Here is a 22,096-nt window from a genome sequence, read left to right on the forward strand (position 1 = left end):
CGGGACCTCCACGCCACGGTGGGGAGCGGGTGCTGCTCTCCTCTTGCCGGTGGGGTTTGGTGCCACCGAACCCTTTCCCGGAGCAGGAGGGTTTCGATGATGCCCGTCCCAGGCTGGGGCCGGCGCAGGCAGAGCCGGTGACTAACACCTTCTGGTTTGCAGCTTGTTTACCTGGCGCTGGGGCTTCAGTTTGGATCGCTGACTCACCGCAGCGCCTTCCCCCCCCCGCCACCGCAGCTCCCTGACGAATACTTTCCATTTTCCCATTACTTTAATTGCCCTCATTTGAGAAAACTGCTCCAGACTGGCTCTGGGCTGAGGAGACCTGTTACACACGGCTGTCCCAACCGGGTGTCCCCATGGCGGGGGCGATGGGGGGGACGGCGGGGTGGGACACGTGCCTCCGCGGCACCCATGGGGGACCTCGGTGCCACGGTTGTGCCGAGGCCTGGGGCATGTGGAGAGTCATCGGCAGCGAGTTTTCGGCGGCTGCACACGTCGAACGTGGCACACGGGCGGCTGGCGGCGCACGGACGCTGGCTCCGGCGCGGCTGAATGCGGCTCGACAGGTTTGCGGAGAGGCCCGTCCCGTTCAGCTGGATTTTTGGAGAGGCTGGAGCCAGCACCGGCACCAGCTGCTTCCCGCGAGGTGCTGCCGGCTCCGGTGGGGCCGTGCGTGGCGCCAGGTCGTGGCCCCCAGCCACGCTGCAGCTCGGCCATGTCAGCCCGTGGCGTGGGAGATGCCAGCCCTGGCCTCTGCCGTGCTCTGTGCCAACACCGTGCCCTTTTTGGGGGGGGACAGTGCCCCGTGGTGCTGGGGAAAGGGCAGACCCTTCGCTTCTGGAGGGTCCCCTCAGCCTGAGGGTCCCTGCTCCATCTCTCTGCATATCAATGGGGGGACACACGCACTGGTCACCCCTGTCCCCTTGTCCCCCAGCTCCCCACCCAAATCCCTTGGGAGATGAGTCACCCTGCTCATCCCGGGAGCGCGGGAGGATGCTGTGTGCACGAGGGGCCCTCGTGTTGGCCATGCGTTGTGCCTCTGCCAGCCCATGGGGAACCCCGAGTAGGTGGCAAAGAGCCAGGGACCATGGGGACAGCAGGTAGAGGTGCCTGGGAAGCTGCAGAGGGAATTTTTGATGGAAAAAAAATTCTGGGCATCTCTGGGACCTGTGGGATGCAGGGCACGGCAGGTCCTCAGCAAGGGATGTGGCAGGGAATAATCCAACAAGATCGGGGATGGAGGGGGGGAGGAAAAAGGGATCAGGGCAAGAGAAGACCTGATCAGGAAAATCGCCCGCCCTTGTCTGAAGAGCCGGAGTTCAGCAGTCATGTGCCAGGTGAACCCTGGACCCACGGCGAGGGTGTCAGGGTCTGTAAATCCCAGAGGGGAAAATCCTCCCTCCCCGGGGAAGAGCCGTGCTGCTTTTACAACATTAGGGTCAAGGGAAAGGTGAGAAAATCCACCCAAACTAGTGATGGGGGAAATGGTGGCCACCCTTCAGCCTGCATGTCCCTCCCGGGAGCATCGCGTGGGCTGCCCAGGCAGCCAGTGCAGGGTCAGGTGAGGGTGCAGTCCCCCTTTTTTAATTTTATCTCTTTTATTTAATGGGTTTTTAGTTGCGGTGGCACCAGTGCGGGAGCAGGGCCACCCCACAGCTCCGCTGTCCCATCCCTAATCCGTGGCACGCCAGCTCCGTGTGTGCTGCGAGTGGCGATGGCAGGAGGGAGAGAGATGATTAAAGCAGCCTTTGATGAAGAAAAAAAAAATAAAAAAAAATTAATAAACAAGCAGGCAATTGTGCTGGTCTTTATTTACTCCAGGATGACAGCGCGGAGCCGGCGTGGCGAGGCTGCCGAGGCCGGGCCCCACATCAAACGATGGGGCAGCGCCGGGTGCGAGGGGACCGCGCCGCCGCCTCTTCTCCGACGGGTTTTTCCTGGTCCCAACAAACCCGGGAAGGTCGGTGTGGCTGTCCCTAATAGCAGGGCCGCGTCCCACGCTGGCGGGGAATATTGGGGTGAGCGGGAGACGCTGTGTGCCCCGGCGGCATCCGAGCCTGGTGGGACGTGCCGGGCTGGGATGCATTTTGGAGGTGAGGATTGGGACACTCCTGCTGTCACCACGCTCCGGGGCTGGCGTTGCCATGTCTCTCCGGCCCCGGTGATGCTCCACAGGCACTGAGGTCCCTGCTCTGGTTCTTCTCTGTGCAGAATTAGGGATGGGATGGTAAAACCAGACCCGGTGTGTGCCCGCGGGTGGGTCCCTCGGCCACCCCCAGGGATGGAGCCAGGAGGCCAAATCCGCACCCTCGCTCCGGGTCCTTATCGTCCGGTCGGGTGTATTTACCGGCCGGTGCTGCCGGTTTCCACCGGATAAAAATGCACTGGACAAACAGAGGAGTTCCCTGCCGGCCCTGGGGCGGTGGCAACCCCGTCCCCTGCCTCGTCCCAGTAGGTCCCCAGCACCACAAGTTGCACAGCTGCAGGAGGGGCATGATTTTCCTATTCCCCCCCCTCCCCATCTCTGCCGAATTTGGGTGTCCAAACGGGTGATGAACCCCCTCCCACGTGCCCACCTGAACCAGGGTCGGGGCTGTGCCCGAGGTCAGGGTTAATGGGGTCTGTGTCACCCTTGGGGCCATGTCACCATGCACCCTCCAAGCGTAGGGGCAGGGGCGTGGGCTGGTCCCTGTGTGTGGGGAGGGAGAGCTGCCCCCCGGGGCATCCCTCTGTTGGGGGGAGGCTGTGGGGGTGCAAACCCCACACCTCGTACCCTGTGCCCACCCTGCTGGGTGGCCAGGAGGGACCTGGGCTGTGCATGGGGCTGTATGGTGCGGGGGGGTCACTGTGCTATATGGGGGGGGGGGCTGTGTGTGGTGCAGGGGATGCGGAGGGCTCATGCATGGAGGGGGGGGACAGCGGTGAGTGGCACAGGGGTCCCCACAGGCTGGCTTAGAGCACAGAGGGGCCTGTGCAAAAAAGGGGGGGGTCTGGTGCACAATGTGTGTGTGTGGGAGCATCAGTGCAAGGGATGAGGGAGCCGTGCAGGGTGGGGGGGGCATGTCTGTGCATGGTGAGGGGGGGTCTGTGCATGGTGGGGGGGGTCTGTGCATGGTGGGGGGGTGTCAGTACACTGTGAGGGAGGATCAGTGCACGGTGAGGGGGGTCTGTGCATGGTGGGGGGGGTCAGTACACGGTGGGAGGGGTCTGTGCATGGTGGGGGGGGTCAGTACACGGTGAGAGGGGGTCTGTGCATCGTGGGGGGGTTAGTACACGCTGGGGGGGGGGGTCAGTACACGGTGCGGGGGGTTTGTGCATGGTGTGGGGGGGTCAGTACACGGTGAGGGGGGGGTCAGTACACGGTGGGGGGGGTCAGTACACGGTGGGAGGGGTCTGTGCATGGTGGGGGGGTTAGTACACGCTGGGGGGGGGGTCAGTACACGGTGCGGGGGGTCCGTGCATGGTGTGGGGGGGTCAGTACGCGGTGAGGGGGGGGTCAGTACACGGTGGGGGGAGCAGGGCCCAGCCGGCCCCGCCCCCAGCTGTCAGCGCACCGCCCCTCCCCCACGTCCGAAGGGGGCCGAGGCGGCCCCGCCGCGCCCTCCCCTCTCCTTGCACCCCATTGGCCGGGGAGGCCTTTTGTTAGCGGCGGACTCCCGCCTCCATTGGCGGGCGGGGCCGTCCGTCGGCGCTCGAGGCCCCGCCCCCTTTTCCGCCTGGCTCCGCGGACGCTGGAAACTTTGCGGGCGGCGCAGTCGGCAGCGCCGGGCACCCACCGTCACTGCCGGGCACCCGCCACCGGGCACCCACCGCCCCACCGCGGCCCCCCCCCCCCCCCCCCCCCTACCGCGCCCGGCCCAGCCCCGCAGGGCGGGGGAACCGCGGCCTTCCGCGCCGCTCGGCCATGCGCGCCCGCTGAGCCCCTGCGGAAGGCGGCCGCTTTGCAGTTTGCTGCCGTTTCCCCCCCCTCCGCCCCTTTTTTTTTTTTTTTTTTTTTTAAAATTTTATCTGATTTATTCATTGGGGTTTTGGTTGGGTTTTTTTGCTTGTTTTGTTTGAGGAACCCCCACCACCACCACCACCTCCCTCTCCGCGCTCCGCAGGCGGCGATGGGCGCGGCGGCGGGCGGGCGCTCGGCGGGGCGCTGAGCGGGCGCGCAGCGGGCGCGGGGCGCGCCATGGCCGCCAAGGACAACCCCTGCAGGAAGTTCCAGGCCAACATCTTCAACAAGAGCAAGTGCCAGAACTGCTTCAAGCCCCGCGAGTCCCACCTGCTCAACGACGAGGACCTCAACCAGGTGGGACCTTCCCTTCCCCCCCACCCCCCGACCCCAAACCCCACTGGTTTCCCCCCTAAAATCCGCCCCGGCGCCCCGCCCCCTTCCCGCCCCCACGCCTCCGGCCCTGGGGTGCCCTGCGTCCCCGTGGGGTGTCTGCTGGCCCCCTAGGTAGCCCGGGGTCCCGTGGGTGGTGTAGAGCCCCGTGGGTGACTGGTGGCCCCATGGGTATCTCGGGGTCCACTGGGTAGCTTAGGGTCCCAGGAGTAACCCCACGGATAGCCCAGGACCCTGTGGATAGTGTAGGGTCCCGTGGATGTCCTAGGGTCCCACAGATAGCAGAAGGTCCCATGGGTGCCTGCTGGCCCTATGGTTAGCACAGGTTCCCAGGGAATCTCCAGGGGTCCCATGGGGTGCCTGCTGGTCACATAGATGTTGCAGGGCCCTGTGGGTGCTTGCTGCTCCCACGGGTAGTGTGGGCTGTCACGGGTGCTGTGGGGTCCCAAAGGGTGCCTACTGACCCCACAGGGGTCCCAGGTATTTGTGAATCCCGTGGGGTGTTTAGGAGCCCTGTGGGTGCTCTCTGATCCTGTAGGGTGTCCAGGGGGTCCACAGAGCGCCTGCTGATCCCATGGGGAGCACAGGGACCCACTGGTATCCATGAATCCCGTGGGCTGTTTAGAAGCCCGTAGGTGCTCTCTGGTCCTTTAAGATGTCTGGGACTCCCGTGGGGTGCCTGCTGACCCCATGGGCGGTGTGGGTTCCCGTGGGGTGCCTGCTAAACCCGTGGGTAGTATGGGAACCCACAGCTATCCATGAATCCCATGGGGTGTTCAGGAACCCCGTGGGTGCTCTCTGGTCCCGTAGGATGTCCAGGGGTCCCATGGGGTGCTAGCTGACCCCATTGGTGGTGTGGGGTCCCATAGGGCGCTAACCCCACAGATAGCACAGGGACCCACAGCTATCCATGAATCCCACGGGGTGTTTAGGAGCCCTGTGGGTGCCCTCTGGTCCCGTAGGGTGTCCAGCAATCTCATGGGGTGCTTGCTGACCCCATGGATACCCAGGCGTCCCACAGGGCACCCTGCGTCCCCACGGATGCCCATTTGTCCCTTAGGCTGTGGCCTCCTACCCTGGGGCCTCACCCCTTTCCTGAGGCTGTGTGGGGACCAGCACCCACCCTGGGGGTGATTCTGCCCCTCTTGGGGTGCGTGGCAGCAGGTGAGGGGTATTCCGTGGGCCCCATCGGAAGATCCCAAAACTCCTGGGGGAAAAAACTCAGCTGTAAACAGAATGTCCCTTCCTGGAGGTGCCGGACGTGCCCCCCTGGCTTCCATAGCCCCCCGCTTTCCCGGGGGGACGGGAATGCCACCGCTGCCCCTTCCCGCTGAGGGCCCGGGCTGGGGGGCTGCCAGGGCTGGGCCTTCTTCCTCTTCCTCTTCCTCCCAAGCCTGAGGCAGGCCCGGAGACCCGTGCACCCACGGCGGGGGGGATGTTTGGGGTGTCGGGGTGTGGGGAGCAGGGCCGCCCTCCCTCCTCCCACACCTTTCTGTGCCGGGGCTGACATCCCCACTCCCGATCCTATTATGGCAATGAGATCAGACATATTGCTGCGCTCGCTTGGGGAGGGAAGGGGGGGGAACCGGGAGAGAGAGGAGGGTGGGGGGGAGGGGGGGGGGCATAATGAAATCTGAGGGCTAATATGGAAAAAATGTAACTGGAAAAAATGCCGTGGTGTGTGCGGGAAGGGGCGGGCGGCAGGGAGCGTCGCGGCCGTGCCCAGACAAAGGAGCCATCCCGGAGGGGGCTCGGAAAGAGCCCCCCGCTCCCAGTCGGCCCCTTCCCGCTGCCCTGCCCGGGGTTTTGCCGCTTCCTGGGTGCAAGGCTTTTTTATTTTTATTGGAGGGGGGGCTCAAAGCATTGCACGCTGACCCCCGTAGCGCCTGGCAGTCCCGCTGCGGGGGGCCCGCCGCCTTCCCCAGGGACCCAGGGCTGTGTTTTGGGCAGCCCCTACTTTGCTTTGTTCCCTTCGGGGTGACGGGTGGCCTTGCGGGGGGCTGCCACCGCAGGCGGCTACCATGGGGACAGATCCAGGCCCTTGCGTGGGGGGCTCCGGTTGGGAAAAACGGCGCGATCCTGCTCAGCTTCTCCCGTTGCAGCCGGGGTGAAGTAATCCCGCTTCCCAGATAAGATGGTGGCTCTGGGAGCGTGTGATGCACGCACGCACCCTCCCGCCCCGCCGAGGAGCCCCGCTTCCCCCCCACCCTCTCTGCCTCCCCTCCGAATTTGTCCCCCTTGGAGGAGGAGGAGGAGGCTCCATGCCATGGCGAGGAGCTTTGCTGGATGTGGGGGTGTGCTCCTCCAAAGCACACCCAGGAATAACGGTTCATTTAACAGCTCTGAATTTTTTTTTTCCTTTTAAACTTAATTTTTTTTTTTTTTTTTTTTTTTTTTAAGCTTGGTTTGGGTAAGGGGGGGGATCCCGGACGGACTGTGGCGTGGGGTCTTTGTCCTCAGCGCGTCCCACTCACCCCGTGGACGGGGACCGTGTTGCTGATTACCTAGAGTCAGGCTAGAAAAGTCCTTTTGAGTCATCTGACCTTTTCTACTTGGCTTGCCGGAAAGGTGAAGGTACTTCACACTTACGCACTCGTGTCTTTTTTGGATTTTTATTATATAAAAATACCTGTGTGGGTGTCAGGAGCTGCCCCTCCTGCTTCCCGGGGTGCCCCGGGGCACTGGAACCGCTCGGGGCAGAGACCGGGGTGCGTTTGCAAAGTGTCACAAATATATTTATCGGTCGTAGTGGATCCCCGTCGTACACGGGAACCGAATTAGGAACGGGGCTGGGAAGGGGAGGGGGGGGAAACCAGCCCCAAACATCAGGATTAATGAGCTGGAGCTCTCTAATAATAATCGGACTTAGCGCTTCCAACTTCAAAGGGCTGCGCGGATGCTAAGTCCCTAATCCCGGGAGCGCTGCGTTCACGAGTTGTTTTTGTGCGTGGCTGTGCTGCCGGCCGGGGGTCGGTGTGACTTGGGGTGGCTACGTGTGGCCCTACCACCCCTTGGAGAGCCTTGGCCATCCCCCCCTGGGCTGCAGGCGGGAGGTGATGTGCCCTTGACATCCCCCCTCAAACTGTGTTTGACCTTCTGTGGTGCCCGTATGGCATGGGAAAAACTGGGTCACTCGCCACATCTGCTCCTCCCTTGGGAAAATCTGTTGCTGGGGGGTCTGTCCCGATGACCCGAAGTCCCGGCATGGGCACTGTGATCCTGTGTGGTGGCAGGATCAGGCCCGTGGTCCATGGCAGACAGAGGGGTGTTGATGGCTCTGTCCTGTCTGCTTTACTCACCCATTGCCAGCTTCCCTGGCACTGCCCCTTTCCCGGCAAGGGAGAAATTCCCTTTTTCGTGGGAATTCCCTCTTTCCTGGCAAGACGTGCCTGAACCAGCACCGCATGGTCCCCTTTCACCTCCTGCATACCTCGTGTGGAGGTCAGTCAGCTCCCCAGAGCCTGCCCCAGGCAGATGGACGGTTCCTGGAGACCCTCTTCCATCTCCAGTAGAAAGCCAGCCTGGCCAGCAGGACCCTCTTCCCAAGGAAGCCACCTAGGGCTCTGCAGGGCTGTGGGGGTGTCCCTATGGGGTCCTTGCTCTCTACGTCAGCTGGCCTGGACTGAGCCATGCCTGTCCCTCATGCCTTTGGTTCGTAAGGAAGATGAAGCCCCCACAACAGGAACAGGCTGGGAATTAACCTCAAAATCACGCTTGGCCTGAATTGGAAGAAGGGCAGAGCGTAAAGCAGTTGCTTTTAATTTTCTCCATGCGTGTGCTCTCTCGGGGCATGGGGACTGGCACAGAGAGAGGAATTTGAGGACGTCTTTCCAGCTACCAGTGTCTTTTTTTTTTTTTTTTCTTTCTTTTTTCTTTTTTTTTGGGGGGGGAACGGGACTGTGGCATGAATGCCCAGAGGACCACCCAGTTGGAAAATAGAGCTTACAAACTTTTTCCCACTGCCTCCTCCTGCCCCAGCCCGTGACACCACTGCCCAGTGACAGGGGGGGTTGGTGGTTATTTCCATCTCTCCTCCTTTGGACATTATCACTTTCCTACTGTTCTGGACGCTGAACAGCCGGCTGCCGGCAGCCCCGAGGCCAGAGAGTGTCAGCGCTGGGTCACAGGCTTGGCTTTGCTCAGAGGCGTTGCATGGACGGGGCTGTGATGCCCTGGGACAGGGTCTTGTCCTGGCTCTGTGCATTGTCTGAAGGGTGGCAGGGTGAGGGATCATGTCCCGGCCACACTTTCACCTCCACCCCCTGTTCCTCGGGGAAGGAAAAGCCCCCTCTTTCCTGGAAAGCAGCCTCTGCGCTTGCATTCCCTGCTCCCGGCTGCTTGTATCATGCTGCAAAAATCCGCCTAATTATTAGGACTGAACAGGGGGAGATTCTCTGCAAATGTCAAACCCGCCTCCATCAGCGGCTCCAGCGGACAGGGGCCTGGGGGACACGGCCAGAGGAGCTGGGACGGGCACGGTCACGGTGGCTGCATCCAACCCTTGGAGAGCGATGCGAGAGCAGCGGGTGCTCAGGAGGGACGTGAGGTTGGGTGCCAGGGTCGGCTTTGGGTGCACTTGACCCTTTGCATGGCCCAGGGCCATGGAGGTGCTTTTGGGTGCTGGAGAACCCTCCTCTTTGCACACTTATTTCACTTATTTGCTGATGGGTTTGGTGGTTTTTTGTTTTTTTGGTTTTTTTTGCATGGCGCCGCACCTTATCTGCTCTGGCACCCGAGGAAGTGATAAATCCCCTCTCCACCACTCTGAAGAGATGTTGTGGCTTCTCCCCAGTGCTGAGGAAGCCCCGATGTGGGAGGCGGTTAGATACGCGTGCTCGCTGTGGGGCAGGCTGGGCTTTGGGGCGGCTCGAGGAGGGGGAGCGGGGATTGCGGAGCCCATTCCATCCCACTTCCATTTTGCTGCTGCTTGACAAATTGCCCGTGCAAACTGCAGCTGGCCTCGTCCAGCCCTTGCTCCGAGTGCCCGGGCAGCTGATGGACCCCAGCGCAGCCCTGGGGCCGGGGCCAGGGTATTTGCAGAAGGAGCCAGGCTGTTTGCACGGGAGGGCGAATTCAACCTTTCCCCTTCCTGTTCCTCCGGTCGGTCGGTCACTCCCGCTGCCCACGCAGCAAACTGCCCGGGCAGCTCCTTTCTTTGAGGTTTGCCGGTGGCTGGGTCAGGGCTGCTGGTTTGCCGGGAGGGCTGTGCCTTGCCCGGTGCCTGCCGGCCACCCCCACGGCAGCGGCGCCTCGTGTTCCTCGCACCCCAGGTCCAGTCTGTCTGGTCTGGTTTGGCCTCTTCTTGCGTGGTGAGATGTGTTGGTGGTGAGCACCTGGCCTGGGCGATTTGCAGCTTCAAGGGCAGCAGCTGGTTCGTGCCCGCAAATGTGGTTTTTCAGGAGAGTGGGAGGTGGATGGAGGGAAGGATGTCCCCATGCATCCAGGGCTGTCCCCAGGAGCTGCCCAGGTCTCGGGCTGGAGGAAGCTGAGCTTGGACCGAACCTGGGGGCAGCGAGCCTGGATGTAGAGCTGGGATTTGGCCCTGCTCTACTGCCCATCGCCAAGTGACATACAGCAGAAGGGAAAACACTGTACGGGCAGGGAAGCTGAGATGTCAGCGGCTTAACCACCGAGGCTGGGCTATATCCCTGGCTATCCTGTTTGCCACCGGAGCCCGAGTTTGCAGATCCTCCTGCTGGCTGGGGTCCTGGGTCTGAGGCCATCCATGTGGCATCCCGCTGGGAGTGTGCAAAATGCGAAGCGATGCCGGTCTCTCGGTTCCTGGAAGCCATGCTGTGGACAGGAAAGCCTGCTTTGGGTGTCACATCCCATTCCTGCCCCAAACACCGTGTCACCTTCCCCATTCCTCCCAGGTGATGGCTGCTCCGACTCATCCATCAGCGATGTTCTCTCAGGCTCCAAGGTGTGCAAAGCTGAGAGCAGAGCGGAGCTGAAACTGCCCAGATTTCCTCTTTTGAGGTTGCAACTACAGCGTTTGTGGTGATTTTTTTTTTTTTTTTTTTTTTTTTTCCCTTGAGCTATGCCAGAAACTAGCCCCTCCCTCCAGGGAGCCCAGAGGGAGTTGGTGCACAGGGGATGGTGACCTTTGCCTTCTCTGCTCTGGGACCATGGTCTCCTGTGGGTCCAACTGAGAGCTGTGATGCTCTTACTGAGCACCCAGAGATGTGTGCAGGGAGCAGCAGGGGCTGCTTTCAGAGAGGCCCCCTTGGTGAATATTGGGACTAAACCCGTAAAGGTGGTGGGATGGGAGTTACTGTGGGAGTTACCCACAGCCGGGGTCAGGCTGGGGCTGTTGTTTTCTAGCAGGGCTGCTGGAAGCCCCCGCACAGCTTCCCCCGTGCACAGGGCTCGCTGCGTTCAGTGTTGGAGGCAGAAGCTAAAGCTCAGCTGCCACGGTCCGTTTGTTTTTTTTTTTTTTTTCCCCCCCCTTCCCGCTCAGTTGCCAAGCCTGAACAAAACAAGCCCTGCCTCCACCCGAGACAGGCTGATGACGTCTGCCGGCAGCCTAAACAGATTATCCCTCCCGCCACGCGCTGGGAGCCAGGAGTCTCTCCCGGCGATGGATTTGGACTTCCCTTGGAGCACGTTGGGGTGGGTAGGGATGGGCTGCGGGGGTATCCCCAGCCCACCTGCGTGTCCCAGCACCTCATTGGGGGTGTGGATGCTCTGCCACAGGGTTGAGTCTGGAGCCTAAAAGGAGATGTGGATGTCAGCAAAGCTCTCCTGTTCCACCTTGTGCAGTGAGCTCCTGGGGGGAACCACATGGCCGGCACGGTGCTGCCGAGCAGCCTGCTTGGCTGGTTTGCATGGGGAGGGGAAGAGGTGAAGGTACCACCAACAAACACTGCAGGTGTGAAAGCCTGTCCAACAGGCACCCTGGTAGGTGTCACAGCCCACCTCCAGCCCTGTGACCTGGTGCTCCGTGGGCTGTTGGTCTCCTGTGACCTGTCCTCTGGAAGCAGGTCACCGTCCCTTCTCCGCCCTGCAGCCCTGGGGATGTGCAGGGGTTCCTGCATCACCCTGTGCTTTGGGAAGCGCTGAGTGCCTCTGCACATCCTTCCAGCCCAGTCTCCTGGCTGCTGGGAATCACGTTGCCAGTGCTGGTGGAGCTGCTTGGGGTGGGGTGGTTTGTCTGTGCCTGGGCAGCATCAGCGCGGCAGCTTGACAGCTTCATGTAAACCGAGCTGGGGCCGCTTCCTTCTCGGCTTCCTCCCACCCGCTGTGCTGCCAGCGCCAGCCCTGGGCTGGAGGCAAGTGTCCTCCCCCTCGATGCAGCACGGGGCTACGAGCCAAGGGGATGGATGCAGTGGCCAGGGCGGTGGCCCGAGAGGCAGGTGAGGGGCTGTGGAGCACCCGCAGCACAGCTCTGGTGGTGGGCCCTGAAGCTAAGCAGGGTCGGGTGAGATCAGAGGCGGGATGGGATACCTGGGCGTTCCCAGAGGTGCGACAGGAAGCGGAGCGGTGACGTTTCATCCTGAGTCAGCCTCCACCACCGGTCCCACGGGATGGGACTGGGCATTGTGGGGGTCTAACCCGGCCTCACCCCCCGCGTGGTGGTGCCCCTGGAAGGCACCCTGGCCATATCACTTTTTTTGGGCAGCGAGGTGCCTGCAGGTCTCTCCCGGGGCAACTCGGCACCAGCTTCGGCACCTCCCCACTGAGGTCGTGGTGGGTGGTTGGCTTCGTCACCGTGAGCCGTGCCGGAGGAACCGGCTCTCCTCTTCCTGCCTGTCCTGGGAGCACTCCTCACCCCACCCCAGACGTGGATGCACCGTGCTGCCGGCAGCTGCCCTCCGCTCTGCTCTCCATGTCGTTTTGTGGCTCGCCCTTTGGCCAGGTATCGTCTGGATAAAAGCAAAGCCACCCAGCGCCTGAGCATCCCGCGTGGCTGCTACTTGTGGGAAAACCACCCAGAGCTGCCCTTCGGATATGGCCGGAGCCTGCAGGAGGCGGACGGGGCTCTGCGTGGTCAAAGGCATCCTGGGAACCCCAGGGTTACTCTAACCTTAGCGTGAGGTTGAACAGATCTGCTTGAACAGGGGGAGTTTGTGCTCTGAGCTCTTGCTCAGTGCTGCGTGTTGTATTTTCCTCCTCTTGCTGAGCTCTCCGGAGGAAGCTGAGCTGGTGCCAAGCGACGTGTGGCTCCAGCTCCATCCCGGTGCGGTAACGCTTCCCTGGGACCTGCCTCCCACAGCAGCATCGAGCGGGTTTATTTTAAACCAGGGCCGTTCCGATGCAGGTGTGATGGGTTTATTTCAGACACTTTGTGCGCCGATTCACATCCCTTTTATTTAGGCTTGTACCTCTCTGGGCATTTGCTTGGTTTTTAGCTGTGGCTTGTTTTGTTTTGGCTTTAAAAAGCGCTGCTGAGTGTTCATCTGTTGGCGGGTGGAACCGGGCTGCCCACGCCGGCTGGCTCTAACTCATACCTTTCAGCTATTTTGGTTTCAATATCTGAAATTGGATGCTTCTGCCGAAGTAAGTATAGCCCACTGGTGCTCTCTTTTTTTTTTTTTTTTTTTTTTTTTATGACGCCGGTAAAGAAATGACAGTGCTCTGTGTTAAGGGCATGTATTTCAGGTGCTCGGTGCTTTATATACAGTCAGTTGAGCCAAAATTGGAGAGACTGAGGGCAAAATAACGTCTGCTGAGGGGTGTGAGCCAGGCTGAGGTAGGGCAGGGCTTGTCACCTGTAATACTGGGTTAGGGCTACTCGCTGCTGACCCTGGCGATGGTTGGTGTCGCCTGTTTGGGTTTCATGGTCGCTTCATCCCTGCTGTGACACCTGGACTTGCCCGCTGCCTGTGTAACTGCGGGTTCTGTGGGGCTGGACGCTGCTGGGGTGATGGGGGTGGCATGGGACGGTCCTGCCAGGGTGTGGGGGGGCGGGGGGCTACAGTGCTGTGGCTTGTGTTGGGCAGAGATTCTCCTCCTGGGGCTTTGGTGGGTTGGGCGTTCGGCCTTGCCCAGGGGCTGTGGTGGGGCACGGAGGGGAAATTCAGGGGATGGAGGAGGGCTAAGCCCCACAAGTGGCTCAACTGCTCGTGGCATCACCACTGATGGCTCCTTATGGTGGTGCCAAGCGTTGGGGACGCCGCGTCCTGCCTCCACTGTCATTGTCTTCCTCGTTCCCGGATGATGAAGGCCACTCACAGTATCTTCTCAAGCACTGGAGCCGGTTGCTCAGGGTACACTGCGAGTGCCTCTCATGGGAGTTTGGGGACCTCCCCCCCCCCCTTCCCTGCTGCAGTGACCCATTGAAGGCACTCCCCGGCTCTCTGCTGGGTCATCTCAGTGCGCAGCCCTGAGGAAAGGGACTTGGGGGTGCTGATGGACGAGAAGCTGGACATGAGCAGGCAATGTGCTCTCGCAGCCCAGAAGGCCAATCACATCCTGGGCTGCATCAAAAGAAGCGTTGCCAGCAGATCCAGAGAGGTGATTCTGCCACTTTACTCTGCTCTGGTGAGACCTCACCTGGAGTACTGTGTGCAGGTCTGGAGCCCTCAATATAGAAAGGACATGGACCTGATGGAGCGGGTCCAGAGGAGGGCCACCAAAATGATCAGGGGGCTGGAGCGCCTCTCCTATGAGGACAGACTGAGGGAGCTGGGGTTGTTCAGCCTGGAGAAGAGGAGGCTCCGGGGAGACCTCATAGCGGCCTTCCAGTACCTGAGGGGGGCTACAGGAAGGCTGGGGAGGGTCTGTTTACAAAGGCCTGCAGTGACAGGACGAGGGGCAGTGGTTTGAAGTTGGAGAAGGGGAGATTTAGATTGGATATTAGGAAAAAGTTCTTTACCATGAGGGTGGTGGAACACTGGAACAGGTTGCCCGGGGAGGTGGTTGAGGCCCCTTCCCTTGAGATATTCAAGGTGAAGCTCGACGAGGCCCCTGGGCAACCTGGTCTAGTTGGGGGTGTCCCTGCTGACTGCGGGGGGGTCGGACTAGATGACCTTTGGAGGTCCCTTCCGGCCTGGACCAATCTATGAATCTTTAATTAGTTAATTAGTTATTTACAATTCTGCTTTGAAAACAGAAGAGAAATTTGGGAAAGGCCACTGTGAGTGGCCCTGCCCAGGTGGCCGTGGCCACATTCCGGGCGCGATGGGAGCCCCTGGCTCCAAAGTCCTCTCCCCCAGCGTGGGCACGGATGCGTCACGGGTGCCTCTGGGTGGGGGCGCGGGGCGGGCTGCGGCGGGGTGCGCCGGGGGAGTGGCGGAGCCCGGCTCACCCCGTGGCGTGGGCGGCACGGGGCCCGGCGCAGAGCGGGTGCCGCCACGGCTGTGGGGGGGCAGCATGGGCGAGCAGGGTGCCAGCACCCAGGTGAGTTGGGGGCAAGGCGAGGAGCGAGGGGCTCCTGGCTGAACTCAGGGAGGGCTGGGGGCTGCGGAGCCGGTAGGGTGCCCATCTGTGCCAGCAATGGACACCCCCCCCCCTCCCCCCCCGCCACGGTGTGGGTGAGGCTGGTGCTGGTCGTGGGAACAGGCGGATGCCCCTGGGAGGGAGGGAAGCAACTCCCCAAAATTGGATCCCACTCCAGGCACTCCATTTTTGTTGTTTTTAATCCCCTTTAAAGAGGGGGGGAAGGAAGGAAGGAAGGAAGGTCTTCTCAAATCATGTTTTCCCAGCTGCTGGGAGAGCAACACCTAGAGCTGATATGTCACGTTGTTGGGGGGGGATAAGATATTTTGTTATTTCTTTTCACTTTATAAACAGTAAAAGGGCTCCTCCGGCTTGTTTCCAGTTTGCTTACTCAGTGCTTCATGCATTTGACAGTTTTTGGTGCATAGGCAGTTTCTTCTATTGTTTGCAGGGATTTTTCCAGAGGGGAAACTTTTTTTTTTTTTTTTTTAACATTACAAAACCACAGAAACTGGCAGGAGGAATCCAGGGGAGGTACCGAATTGGAAACAGTTTTAAGTTTTAAGGAGAGAAAAGAAAAAAAGAAGAGAAGGAAAGCAACAAGATTAACCAAATAATTTTGAGAGGAGCTGGGAATGTCTGTCCGTGTTGCTGTGTGGCCGGGCTGGGCTGGGGTTGGGTGTGCATGGATGTTTCATGGTGGAAAGCAGCATCCTCGGACGCGGGGGCTCCTGAAGCTGGATCTGCCTCGGGTTTCCACCCTCCTGGCCCATCCCGATACCTCCACGGAGCCGCCTTGCCGGTGTGGCAATGCCTCCCCACTCTTGCACCAGGATTTGGCCCCAGCCCTTGCCAGGAATGGGGTTGGCTAATAGTTTGCAGCTTGATAGGCAGTAGGAGTGGTGCCTGTGGGACTTTGCGGGGGAGGACATGCCCGGTGCCCATCCCCATCCCACCAATCACTCTGACGTGGGGTCTGTTTCGCGCCGGCCACTTCTGCACCAAACCATCGGTGGAAAGAGCTTGGATATTTTATTATTTTTTTTTTTCCACTGATAAACGGCAGTGCTGTAAGGCATTTCTTTCCGGGTATTCTTTCCCTTTCTCTTCCCGGCCGGCTGAATGAGCTGTTTTTCCCCCAGCCTGGCTCTGACCTTCCTGCGAGCTCGGCCGCGGAGGAGCGGGGAGGCAGGGGCCGGCCCTGCGGGGAAACGGGTGCTGGATGTGCACGGCACGGAAAGCGGCTGCGAGCTGGAGAACTGCCAGCGCCGGGTAGTTTTTCCTCTCTTAATTAACGAAAGGAAAACATCGAGCTCTCCTTTGGAGTATGTTTTTGCTTTGGAGTAGAGGCACGCTGCCGATGGCCAGGGGAAGAGGTGTCGGGGAGGACGGGCTCTGCAGCTTGGCAGTACCCGGGAGGTTGGTGCTCTGGGCAGGATGCCATACAGAAGCAGCTGAGTTAGGTGTTTGTGGCTGGGGTTTTACCTCCTCCCAAGCCCTCTTCTCAGTCCCGTTTGCACACAGCATATGTAACGCCACGGGTTGCCATCGAGCACAGTGTTCCCTGCACTGGCAGGACTGGTGGAGTTTCCTGTGGTCCCCAACCATCAATCCCCTGTGGTGCTGGTCCATGATGGGCTGGTTTCCTCTCTGCCTGATGTGTTTCTCTGCTGTTTCTTCGCAGGCCAAACCCATTTATGGTGGCTGGCTGCTGCTGGCCCCAGAAGGAACGGACTTTGACAACCCTGTCCATCGCTCCCGGGTAAGCAAAGCCGAGATGCCCTCTCCCTGTGCTGTGGGTGGGGGTGGCAGGAGGAGCAGCAAGGGCCTGTCCCTGCCCTCGGGGGTGGCTGTGGCCCCGAGAGCATCGCATGCACTTCCATGCACCCATCCTTTTGTGCAAACCAGGAAGCTGGGAGATGTTTCCTGCAGCAGGGCTCGGATGCCTCCTCCGGGACGCGAGGGCTTCCGTGCTGGGCAGCAGACTGGGATGCTGCAGATGCAAGTCAGGCTCAGTTTGTGCACTTTTATTGCCTGTTGCTTTTTGATGCCTTGATGCTACTCTGGTTGGGGTCAGGTTGGCCTGACGCATGCCGTACTGACAGGAAGGCTCTCGGGCTGGTGGGATGTGGGCTGTGCGGCTCTGAACCATGCTGGGACCATCAGCAAGGCTCCTAATTTCCCTTTGGTTCTCGGAAACAACTACTTTATTTTCTGCAGCTCTTCATGGGCATGCCCAGAGCCCTGGAGGAAGGCTGTATCCCATCCCCTAATGCGAATAAGCCTGTGTCAGGCAGGTTCTGTGGCAAGGAAGGGGCTGAGAGGTGATTCCTGTTCGCTATAACCCTCTAGAGCTCTGAAGCTGAGTGCGTTGGCAGCAGAGACCCGCAGACAGAGCGGGGCACATTCAGCTCCTGCCCAAAGGGGTTTGCTCATGCCTTGCAGAAACAGCAGCATCGTGTGGGGTTGGAGCATCACCCACTTTCCAGCCCCTGGGGGGTGTGAGGCTTGAGGACGTGGCCACAGGCTGACGTCCTTTCACTGTGAGGACTCCCAACCTGTCCCCAGGCTGCTTTTCCAGGGAACTTTCTGCTGAGGCTTCCAGGACAGGGCTGTCTTGTGCGTGGGAGGGATGGCAATGGTCCGTGAACCCTCTGTCACGCAGCCAAAATGCTCTTCGAGCTGCTAGTAATAAAAAAAAAAAAAAAATCTCTCCCGAGTGAACAGGAATTGGGTTCTGAGTTCAGCCTGGGGTATATGGGTCATTATTTGGAGTCACAGCTAGTCACAGGCTTGCTGGCCCAGTACTGTGGGGACATGGGACTTGGGTTGTCCCCCCACTGGAGAGGTGGCTGCCTGCTAAGCTGGGGCATGCGGAGGTCCACAGGGTCCTCACTAGTTTTGCTTGTCCCTGAGCACCTCGGACTTTGCCCGAAAGGCTGAGAAAATCGAGATAAGAATTGCTGCACTGGGGCTATGAATCTAGGACCTTTTTTATTTCAGCCTGCTCGACCAGTTTTTGTTCTTGGCTGAAAACAACCTGGCACACACAAAAAAAAAAAAAAAAAAAAGAAGGCAGTTTTCCAGCCAGATAAGTTCTCCAATCTGGTTTGCTGTGTGGCTGCAGAAGCAGCAGTGCCAGCGTGGTGCCTAGGCGGTGCCACCCCTGGTGATGCAGCCACCATCCAGATCCAGCTGATGCACTGCTGGGGGACGTCTAGCATGACACCCTGTCACCCTGCAGCAATGGGTGCTGGAATAGACCATTCAGGATGAAGCTGAGGGCTGGGAGCACTTGGTCAGGGGATCTTTCTGGTGTCCTGCTGGACTTGGGTCCCTTGGAGAGCAGTGACAGGGCTTGTGGGTGTCCTTCAGGAGAGGAGGAAGAAAATCGTGGTTTCAGCCAGTATCTGGAATATTTTTTTCTCTGGTTATTTTTGTCCCCTGTATGGTTAAACCAGACCATCTTGGGGTCTGTCTGAATGCAGAAAGGAGCAGGGTGGGGAAGCAACCCCAAAACAGCCCCTTCTTGGGTGCTAACGAAGCCAGGCAGTAAATCAGTGTTGAGCAATGTGGGCTGGTGTGAGCAGACCCCCAGCAGAGCCCTGTCAGATGGCCTGGCAGGACCTTGCTTTGCGAAGCCCATCGCACCCCAAACAGCTGGGTTTGGGGTGTGAGGGGCTGAGCAGAAAGATTTCTACAACGTTCATTCACCCTTTAGGAATGGTCCCCGCAGTGTTGGGGGGTTCCCCTGCTTTTTTGGCAGCTGTGCTCCCGTGCTCAGTGAAACCTGGGCATGTGCCCTGTTGTCATGAGTCCCTTGCCACCGAGGGGTTTCGGTGCCTTTTCTCTGCCCCAGCTCTGTGGGGTACAGCTCTGGTGTCCCCAACAGGGCCCTGCTGTGACCAGCGTTGCTGTCTTCTCTTGCAGAAATGGCAGCGTCGGTTCTTCATCCTCTACGAGCACGGGCTGCTGCGCTACGCCCTCGACGAGATGGTAAGTGCTGCCGGGTGGAGGCGTGTGGCCATGTTCAAACTGTGGTGATCAGCCGGGGCCACCTCTGCTGACCTCATCAGAGCCTCTGGCGAGGCTCCTGGTACGGTGTGGGGAGGTCTCTGCCAAACTGATGAAGAGTTTTACTCTCTGGGTTTGACTTGCTGCCAGGCTGGGTTTGTGTGAGAGCTTGGTGGACGGTCAACAGAGGACAATGGGTGTGTAGGAGGCGTGTGGGTCCCACCTGGCTTGGGGTTCATGGAATCATGGAATTGTCAGAGTTGGAAGGGACCTCTAGAGATCATCTAGTCCAACTCCCCTGCTGAAGCAGGATTGCCCAGAGCACATCACTCAGGACTGCATCCAGGCGTGCCTTGAAAATCTCCAGAGAAGGGGACTCCACAACCCCCCCGGGCAGCCTGTTCCAGTGCTCTGTCACTCTGACCGTAAAGAAGTTTTTCCTCATATTTGAATGGAACTTCCTATGTTCCAGCTTGTGCCCGTTGCCCCTCGTGCTATCGCTGGAAACCACTGAAAAGAGTCCAGCTCTATCATCCGTCAACCCACCACCCTTTAGGTACTTGTAAACATAGATAAGGTCTCCCCTCAGCCTTCTTTTCTCCAGGCTAAAGAGCCCCAGCTCTTTGAGCTTTTCCTCGTAAGGGAGATGCTCCAATCCCTTGGTCATCTTAGCTGCCCTACGCTGGACTCTCTCCAGTAGTTCCCTGTCCCTCTTGAACTGGGGAGCCCAGAACTGGACACAGTATTCCAGTTGTGGCCTCACCAGTGCAGAGTAGAGGGGGAGAATGACCTCCCTCGACCTACTGGCCACACTCTTCCCTATGCAGCCCAGGATCCCATTGGCCTTCTTGGCAGCAAGGGCACACTGCTGGCTCATGGAAAGTTTGCTATCTACCAGGACTCCCAGATCCTCCTCAGTAGTGCTTTCATCAGTTCATCAGTGGGTTCATCAGTTGCTGACAGTCCCTGCACTGGTGGGGGTCCCTAGGGTTTTCCCCACTGCTTTCTGCTCTGCCCTGTGCCTGCTGGGGTTTGTTTGGTGGCAGTGAATGGCCTCGGTAGTGCTGGGGAAGGAGGCCCTGCTTGGCCATGCCGTGGAAAGTAGGTCAGCTGGAACGCCTTCCCGCAGCTCATCCGCCTCGGAGCCACAGCACGCCACCGGCGCTGCTCCCCTTGGTCAAACAGAGTGGGGAGACAGAGGGAAACCTCTGCGAGCTGTGAGGTGGGGGTGTCCATCCCAGGGGGTCAGCCCTGCTGTGACCCCCCGGGGCTGCTGATTTATCCTCCCGGCTACAGCAAACCTGTGGGAGGGTGCCCAAGGTTGAACGTGCCAGCACGACATGGCACGGTGGGCTTCTGTGTGCTGGGATCTGCCTGGGTGGGAGGCTCACAAAGCTGGGCACTCTGAGATACGGAGCTGGGACATGTGGGGACCTGCGTTTATGGCGGCGGGGAGGCTCCCTGCGAGGACACGGTGGGATGGGGAGGGATGGCAGCACAGAGAGCGTTGCTCGAGTTTCATGCTTTGTTTGTTTGTATTATTTTTTTTTTTTTCTTGGGGTTGATCCAAGTGCCCTAAATAATTTAAATGTCTCGGGGAGGAGCGGTGGAGGCTTTCAGTGCATTTCTAGTGCCTTGGCAGCCTGGCTCCACACCGAGCTGGTGTTTTATGTCCTGCAGTGACAGGAGAGCAGTGTGCGGCTGGCTGGGGTGGGGAGATCTCCTGATCCAAGGAGAGGTGGAAGGATGTTGGAAAACACATTTTTTAATGTTTTTCTTGCTGTTTTGCATCCTGGGGAGATTGACCAGCCCCAGGTGCTGCTGCATCTAGGCAGGAGCCAACGGGCAGTGCGTCAACGCCATGCCCTGCCCTCTGGACCTTGTGGCACTGCAGAGGACCATTGCTGGAGAGCATGCAGAGGATGGAGGAGCATCCCACAGTTCTCTAAGCACCTCTTGGGCATTTTCCCCTTGAGAAGGGGAAAAACTGGGGGGAAAAAAACCAACCAAACAAAGGGAGTGTACAGATGTGCAGTGTGGGTTGGTGTCCTGGGCAGCACGATGTACCACTGTGCTGGCACCCCTCTATGATGGTTGCCCTCCTTGGCCACTGCTGGGTCCCTGCATCCTTCCAGCCCTGCGTGTCCTGGAGGGCAGCTCTGACCCAGCAGAGCATCACCAGGATGGGGCACTGGGACTCACTGCCCCCATAGCTATTTGTCGTATGATGGGTCCCACTGGGCAGGAGGGCGTGATCTGGCCTCACCATGGCCGTAGGTGCAGGAGATGCTCCCTTCTCTTCATGGGGGTCTGACATACAGTTTAAAAATACCCTCCCGACCTTTCCCCCACATCACTTTGTGGGATCCACGCTGCTGTTTGAACTGGCTCTGCTAAAGGTGTCACCTGGCCATAGTTGGGCACAGCCTCCCCTGGTCCCTTCCCTCTGGAGCATCCTCTGCTGCTCTAGGGCAGGAGGAAAAGCCCCCAAGCAGGAGGAGACAGGGGTTGTTGTTGTTGCTCAGCCCACACAGGAGCAGAGCTGGGGAGCTGAGGAAGGACAGACAGGGACCATCTTCTTCCATGTGTGGGAACGTGTCCTGTGGCACGTCCTCCACTTGACCTTGGGGAAGTTTTTTTTCTGCCAAACCTCCAGTCCCTGACCCCTCTACATTAGTCATTGGCACGGCTCTGCTGATGGGTCCAGGCCCCCCCCATCTCAGGCAGCCCACCATGCCACAGTGGGTTTGGGACCCACTGTCACCAGCCCACAGCATCAGGCTGTGATGGGGGTCACTGGAGGGGACTGGTGGTATTCCGGTCAGGCTGTCAGCAGGTATGTCCCCATGGGGGACCCAGCTCCCTGCCCACCACACCTTGAACATTGCTGGGGGACACTGTTTCCCCCCCGAGGTGTTTGTCTGCTCCCTGCCTGTGGTTCTCCACCCCTCTGGCTGTGCCAGCTCCTTGCCATGTCCCCGCCACCTCCACGGGACAGGGATGTGCCTCTTCCATGCACAGCGAGCACATGTTTTTTTGCATGGGGCATCCACTTTGTAGCCCATGCAGGGATGATTTACCCCAGTTACATCCCCTGGGAGCCCGGTGGGGGTCCCGTGGGGGTCTCAGCATGGGGGTGGCCTCCACAGCGTGCCGGGAGCCGGGTGGCAGCTGGCCGGAGACCTCCCAGGCTGCTGCAAATGGGGATTGAGTTGCTCTGCCTTGAACCTGTTAGACATTAATTTTGTGGGTTTGGCAATTTCTGCTCTTATTAAAAGTGGGAGGGGAAGGAGGGGTGGGCTTGGGAGGGGAGCCATGGGCTGGCGATGGCGGCAGAGACACTTCCGTGCCCAGCCAGGGAGACTC

General features: G+C 59.7%; 1 protein-coding gene across 1 annotated transcript in view; it reads left to right on the forward strand.

The window, feature by feature from the left end:
- Window positions 1-4,180: 4,180 nt before the first annotated feature.
- MPRIP (myosin phosphatase Rho interacting protein) overlaps window positions 4,181-22,096 on the forward strand; it is an 83,759-nt gene continuing 65,843 nt past the window's right edge. Inside the window, exons 1-3 of the mRNA XM_074158366.1 lie at window positions 4,181-4,300; window positions 16,401-16,478; window positions 18,647-18,712. Of these exons, the coding sequence (XP_074014467.1) occupies window positions 4,181-4,300; window positions 16,401-16,478; window positions 18,647-18,712 (264 nt within the window). The remainder of the gene's footprint in view (window positions 4,301-16,400; window positions 16,479-18,646; window positions 18,713-22,096) is intronic.

The sequence above is a fragment of the Numenius arquata genome, chromosome 14, assembly GCF_964106895.1.
Source record: "Numenius arquata chromosome 14, bNumArq3.hap1.1, whole genome shotgun sequence".
NCBI classification, from domain to species: domain Eukaryota; kingdom Metazoa; phylum Chordata; class Aves; order Charadriiformes; family Scolopacidae; genus Numenius; species Numenius arquata.